The sequence below is a fragment of the Beta vulgaris genome, chromosome 1 (assembly GCF_026745355.1).
Source record: "Beta vulgaris subsp. vulgaris cultivar EL10 chromosome 1, EL10.2, whole genome shotgun sequence".
In the NCBI taxonomy this organism is placed as follows: Eukaryota; Viridiplantae; Streptophyta; class Magnoliopsida; order Caryophyllales; family Amaranthaceae; genus Beta; species Beta vulgaris.
In genome coordinates this window covers 51,370,675-51,377,919 of record NC_079202.1, presented here as the reverse complement: position 1 = coordinate 51,377,919, position 7,245 = coordinate 51,370,675, and the positions used below count along the sequence as shown (strand labels likewise).

The window sequence follows — 7,245 nt, the reverse complement described above, 5'->3', positions numbered from 1 at the left end:
TTGACCAATTCTAATAATTTCTCCATTTCAATTTAGTTGTCACACTTTCTATCTTAGGAAGTTTTAATTTAGTTGTGATACTTTCATTTTGGTAATAACTTATCTTTATCTCTCTCCCATCACAATTCACATGAGACCTTTTTATTTTCTTTCTCGAGCTTCGTTCAAAAAATTGCCTACGTTTCCGTGATTTTAAAAGTGTCACAACTAAATTGAAACGAAGGAAGTAGAAAAAACTTGAGGTGTACCTAGGGAAAATATTGTGGTGTGTGCATTTGATCCGTTTTCAATTTGGATATTTCGGGTCGTAAATCCGAAAAAGTGCATGTTGAAATATCTCAAACAAACATATAAAAAGCTACGGTGATCTAATTCGACTTGAAACTTATTATTGGAACTTTTCTTTGAAAAATCAATATTTTCTTTTAGTTATTGAATGTCTGATTGATCCGATATGATATTTCGGGAATTCATTTTTTAATCGAGTTTTGCAATCCAAAATAATGGTCAAGTCAACCGAAATGAGTTCCCTTTAAAAAAAATTGCAAATAATGCATTATAATTTTAGAAAAAGGAATGTATAACTAATAAATGAAGATTAGTTACGTCAAATTTTTCTAATGGAAATCATCTTCATATATTAATTGGTACAACGAAAGCTACATGCCTACCTATACGCATTTGGAGAATTTCAAATGCGTTGTGGGCAAAAAAATCTTGGATATACCATTATGGAAAATTATGATATGCAAGTTGTGATATTGTCATCGAAAATGAGACACGAATACACGATATTACAATGAGTCTAATTGGTGATATTAATGCTTACCAACAACTTTCAAAGAAAACATGCGTGTATTTCTCTGTATTTCAGTATGTGAAAATGTTGCAGATGAGGTGGTAAGTTCATGGAGGCTTATTGAAGTTGGTGCTTATGAATTGACGTGACAGTGTTATATCCTTAGATGTGATGGGATGTGGCTTTGGAGCAATTTGTGCATAATAATGAAAAATTATATTCACCGCTTATTCTCTCAACTCGGCAAACATAAGTGAAACGCAGGTCTTTTTTATTTACAATTGTAAAAGTTAACACGACATGAAAATACGACACGAAACATATGTAAAAAATGTGTCAGTGTTCAAGGTCTCCACCCCGTTTAATTAAACGGATTAGCATGATGAATTTACTCAATGCTTTGGATTAGTCTTGAGCTTTCTGACACAATGATGACATGTTTGAACCCGTAAACATACAATTTTTATGTGAATAAAGGAAAAGTTTGTGCACAAGGGTCAAGTTCAAGTGGATATGTCTCACATCATGTTCATCATTTTGGAAAGTTGGGGATGAAAATTTGGCTTTATAACTCTCCGACCCTTGCCACAAGCTCAACTCCGATAAAAAAAAAAGTGAAATAAAAATCTTTTAAAAATTAGGTAACAAAGGTAACGCGCGCAAGCAACAGCCACACAACAAGACGCGTTGAAATAAAAATTATCTTATATGACCACATTCAGTTTTTATATTTATTTTCCTTTAAACAACAATCAATTAGGATTGTTAAACATCACCCTCAAGTTACTTAAAATCGCCACAACTTCCCTGTAAAAGTACTATTATTCCCTTACCATATTTTTTTTATTTTTTCACTCCAACTTAACTCCTCTAATTCATATTCTCTCTCATCTTCGTTATCACCACCGACTATCAACAGTGACGAGCACAAACGACGAACACAAAATTTCGACCAGCACAAAATTCCGACGAGGTAAATTTTTTTAACAAATTCCATGGGGGCACAATGTCCAAGCCAGACGTTGTGTCCATGGACACAACGTGTGTCCTGGAATTGTAAAGAAGTTGATATCATCACCAAGCATACTTCCTCAGCTTAGATATTTATATGCCACGTGTATTCTAGTTTGTTAGAGTTTGTTAGAGTTAGTTGTACATTCTGTTAAATAACTTCTCTTACAAGCTTGTCTATAACTTCTATATATACTCATTGTAAGGAAGACTACAGGAGATAATAAAATAAGATTTTCTCTCCTAAATTCTCTCTGATTTTATCTCTAAGAAATCTGTAATAACTCAGATTCTTCACATGGTATCAGAGCTTTGTGCTTGATTCCTGGAAAATATTGCAATTGTTTGCAATCTTGATCTAATTTCTGATCATTTCTTCTTCTTCTTTGATCTATTTTCAGATCATTCTCTCTCAATTTTTCTATAATTCTCTCAAAATGAGTTCCGAAAATATATCTGATTCCGCAAACAATATTCCAGTAAATAATGTTGTAAATTGTAATGATCCATACTTCATTTCAAATGGAGATAGTAGTACACAAAACCTTGGAATACAACTCTTCAATGGTGATAACTACGTTAATTGGAGTAGAGCTGTAATTTTAGCTCTTGGAGCTAAAAATAAAAAGTGTTTCATTGACGGAACACTCAAGAAACCTGCTGCAAGTTCTGCAGATTGCCAAAAGTGGATTAGAAATGATTATCTGGTCACTTCTTGGCTTCTGCGTTCCATGGAGCCTATACTTAGTGAGAGTTTTGCTTTTGCTGCCACTGCTCACAATCTTTGGGAAGAAATCAAGGAGAGGTATGGAGAATTTAATGCTCATCTTCTATTTGACCTTTACAAAAGTCTTTCATCTGTTGAACAAGGATCTTTATCAATTGCTGCTTATTACGCAAAATTGAAGAAAATGTGGGATGAGATTCAAGCATTTGATGAAATTCCTTCATGTATTTGTGGTGCTATGCAATCTTGTTCTTGCAATTTGCTTAAACGAGTTCTTGAGGCTGATCAACTCAAGAAAGTTATTCAGTTTCTTGCTGGTTTAAATCGAAAATATGATCAAACTAAATTGAACATATTAGGTATGGATCCTCCTCCTGGAGTTCTGAAAGTTTATCATATCTTACAGCAAGTTGAACGCCAAAATTCTATTTCTCAAGACAAAACTGAATTCAGTGCTCTAATGAGTACTAAACAGCCTTATTTCAAACCTTCTTTCTCTTCTTCTTATGGTACTCAAAAAAGAGATTTTAAGAGGCTCAGATCTGATAAATCAGACAAGTTTTGTGACTATTGCAAGCTTAAAGGTCACACTAGAGACCAATGTTTCCAGATTCATGGTGAACCGGAGTGGTTTGTTGCTCTTAAGAAGAAGAATCAACAGAATTCTTCCAAAATGGTTGCAAATGTTATTGAAGCAACTGAAACTGTTGGCAGCACTCCTCTTGATTGTGCTCCTGCTGCTTCTTTACATCAATCATCTTCCTCTTCTTCTGTCGATCAAGAAATGATAGAGGCTGTTTTTCAAGGAGTTATGAAGATGATGCAACAGAATAATAATTCTCAAGTGAATTTTGCTGGTATGATTTCTGTTTCTAATGCTACCTCTTTGCATAAGATTTTTAATTGTCAATCATGGATCATTGACACTAGTGCCAGTGATCATATGGCTTCAAATCTGGCTTTGTTCACTTCTCTACAAAGTCTTAAATCTCCTATAAAAGTTGGCTTGCCTGATGGCAGTGTTAAATACATCTCTCAAGTTGGTACAGTGCAACTTACCTCAGATATTGTCCATCACAATGTTCTATATGTTCCAGATTTCAATCACAATTTGCTCTCTGTAGGCAGATTGCTTGATCAACACAAGTTGAATGCTCATTTTCAGTCTACTTCTTGTTCTTTTCAGGACCTTACAACTAATAAAGTAAGGGCTATTGGGAAGAGACATGCTGGATTATACAAATTCAGTGAGCCACATATTACTAGGTTAATTCAGATTCTCATGTTTTTAAACATGTTTCTAATAATGTACAGTTGAATAAGGTTGTCTCTTATTCCTTATTACATGCTAGGCTTGGCCACATTTCTCCTAGTAAGATGAAACATCTATGTGTTTCTGTTGATATACCTGAGGCTGCTCCTCATTGTGAACCTTGCATTTTTGCAAAACATCATAAGTTTCCTTTCAATAAATCTACTTTTAGAGCTGCTGCTATTTTTGAGTTGATCCATATTGATTTATGGGGTAAATACAACACTGCTTCTTTATCTGGTGCTCAATATTTTCTTACTATCCTAGATGATTATTCTAGGACAACTTGGACTCATTTGCTTCAAACTGAAGATCAAGTGACTTCTATTGTTACTGCCTTCTTGGCTTATGTTTAGACTCAATTCACAACCAAAGTTAAAACTATTCGAAGTGATAATGGTAGTGAAATTGTTACTACTCAATGTACTTCTCTTTTACAATTCTAAAGGCATCACACATCTGAAAAGTCTACCTGGTGTTCCTCAGCAAAATGGTAGAGTAGAGCGCAAACATAGACATTTGCTTGAGGTGGCTAGAGCTTTGAAGATTCATGCTGGTCTTCCTGATAATTTATGGGGAGATTGTCTGTTGTCTGCTACCTATTTGATCAATCTGTTGCCTAGTTCAGTTTTGCACTGGAAAACACCTTATGAATTGTTGCTCAATAAACCTCCAGATTACTCTCATCTAAGAGTTATTGGTTGTTTGTGTTACCCTTCTTACAAGTCCCATGATAAATTCCAACCTCGAGCTAAGAAATGTGTTCTCTTGGGCTATCCTTATGCTCAAAAAGGTTATAAACTCTATGATTTGGACACTTAGAAAATCCTTCTCGGTAGAGATGTAATTTTTGTAGAATCTATTTTTCCTTACAAATACACTTCTACTTCTACTTCTACTTCTTCTCTTCCTGTTTCTTTACCTCCTTCTATTACTCTTGAAACAGATTCTACTGTTTCACCTACTTCTATCCCTCCATTTTTCATCCCAAATCTACCTTCTTCTTCTTCTGGTTCTACTTCTTCTTCTACAAAACATCATGTTTATGTTTCTACACCTTCTGATACTTCTTCTACACATAATAGTCCTATTTCATCTTCTTCCACTAACCCTTTTTCTCACTCATCTCCTATTTCTTCTATTGTTCCTAGAAGATCTATGAGACCTACTGCTTTACCTTCCAAATATAATGATTACATCCTACCCACTTCTTTTCTTTCTACTTCCTTTTCTGTTTTCTATGAACCTTCTCTTTCTCACCTACCTTCTACTTCTCTTGCCAGTTTACATAATGTTCTTTATTTTCCTGAACCATCACATATAATCAAGCCAAAAATGACCATGGTTGGATTTTAGCTATGCACAAAGAACTTGATGCTCTTGAACAGAATCAAACCTGGGAATTAACTTCTCTTCCTCCAGGTAAAACATCTATAGGCTGTAAATGGGTTTTTAAAACCAAATTCAGACCAGATGGTTCTGTTGAAAGACTTAAAGCTCGTTTAGTAGCTCGAGGAGATAAGCAGATACATGGGAAAGATTTCAAACACACCTTTACCCCAGTTGCTAAGTTTACTACAGTTAGAGTTCTTATTGCTCTTGTTGCTATTCATGGATGGTTCTTGCATCAAGTTGATATCAATAATGTTTTTTTGCATGGTTATGTGGATGAAGAATTATATATACAGCCTCCTCCTGGTTATTCTAAAGCATCTCCTAGTCTTGTTTGCAAATTGAAGAGATCTTTATATGGTCTGATACAAGCTGCCAGATAATGGAATTTTGAGTTGACAAAATTTCTTCTCTTTTATGGTTTCATCCAGTCTAAGCATGATTATTCCATGTTTACTCACACAAATGGATCTGATTTTACAGTTATTGTTGCCTATGTAGATGATCTTCTTATTGCTGGTTCCAATCTAACTCTCATCACTTCTTTAAAGGCTGCTTTACATCAGGCTTTTACTATTAAGGATTTAGGTGATCTCACCTATTTCCTTGGAATTGAAGTTCTCAGAATTGCATATGGTATTTATCTCAATCAGAGAAAGTATATCTTGGATTTACTTCAAGATAGACATGAGTGATTGCAAAACAGTTGGTTTTCCTCTTCCTAAAGGTACAAAGTTGAATCCAGAAGATGGTGATAGAATTTCAGATCCTGAAATTTACAGAAAACTTGTGGGCAAGCTTCTTTATCTCAACATGACTAGTCCAGACATATCATATGTAGTGCAACAGCTTAGTCAATTTCTCAGTGACCTTAATTAGATCTCCTCATCTTTCTACTGCAATGCATGTTATCAGATATTTGAAGGGCACTGTTAATTTTGGCCTTTTCTACTCTTCTAACAATCATTCTACACTTACTGCTTATAATGATGCTGACTGGGGCAATTGTCCTTTTTCTGCTCGTTCTCTCACAGGCTATTGTGTCTTCTTGGGATCTTCTCTCATTTCTTAAAAGACTAAGAAGCAAAAGACAGTTTCTAAGAGTTCTACTGAGGCAGAATATCGTAGCATGAGTCACACCACAAGTGAAGCTGTTTGGATTGGTGCATTGTTGCAAGATCTTCAAGTTACTATTCCTAAGCCTATTACTTTATTTTGTGATAACACAGCAGCTCAGCACATTGCTGAAAATCCAATCTTTCATGAACGCACCAAACATTTGAAGGTTAATTGTCATTATGTTAGAGATCATTACATGGATGACTTTCTTAATCTTCATCATGTCAACTCTTCCTTACAACTAGCTGATATCTGATAAGTCATGTTAATATAGGCATTTCATGATGCATTTAGGTTGCATTTTAGGATCATTTAGTTGCATTCTTAGTCCATAATTGCATAAAGTTACTTAAGTTGAGAAGATATTACTCTAGTGTGTGTTTTCGGTGTTTTTGATAGTTTTCAGGTATTGAGAACAAATTGGAGTATTATTGGACAAGCTTAAGCATGAGAAGCATCTAGGAAGGAGCTAAGTCAAATGAGAAGTCCAAAGGGCATCTTCAAGTCGGATTGCAACTCAAACATAGCGGAAACGTATTAAAAGAAGTATGGAAATTGAGTCATGTGCACTCTTTTGATCATAACTTATTATCCAAAGATCGGAATTCCGTGATTCCAGTGGGGTTGGAAACTAGACTTGAAGAGCTTTCCAACGATATATTACACGCCCCGATACGACTTCTAGTTTGGGAGATATGGTCTTTGCAAGTTGACGCTGTTTTGCAGCCCGAAAATCCGCGGCCGCGGATTATTCCGGTTTCCTAGTCGATAAGGCTTTATCTTTTGACGAATTAGACTCTATTTTTCTAGTTGTTTTAGGAAATAGAAAGGTATAAAGACTCAAGGGAATATTATTATTTCCTATCTTATTTTCTATTTTGTTTT

General features: G+C 35.0%; 1 protein-coding gene across 1 annotated transcript; it reads left to right on the top strand.

Annotated features, from left to right (window-relative positions):
• The first annotated feature begins 2,247 nt into the window (after positions 1 to 2,247).
• LOC104905584 (uncharacterized) lies at positions 2,248 to 4,205 on the top strand. The gene is made up of 2 exons (XM_010694172.2): positions 2,248 to 3,803; positions 3,890 to 4,205. The coding sequence occupies exons 1-2, from the start codon at positions 2,248 to 2,250 to the stop codon at positions 4,203 to 4,205; spliced, it is 1,872 nt and encodes a 623-aa protein (XP_010692474.2).
• The last annotated feature ends 3,040 nt before the right edge of the window (positions 4,206 to 7,245 follow it).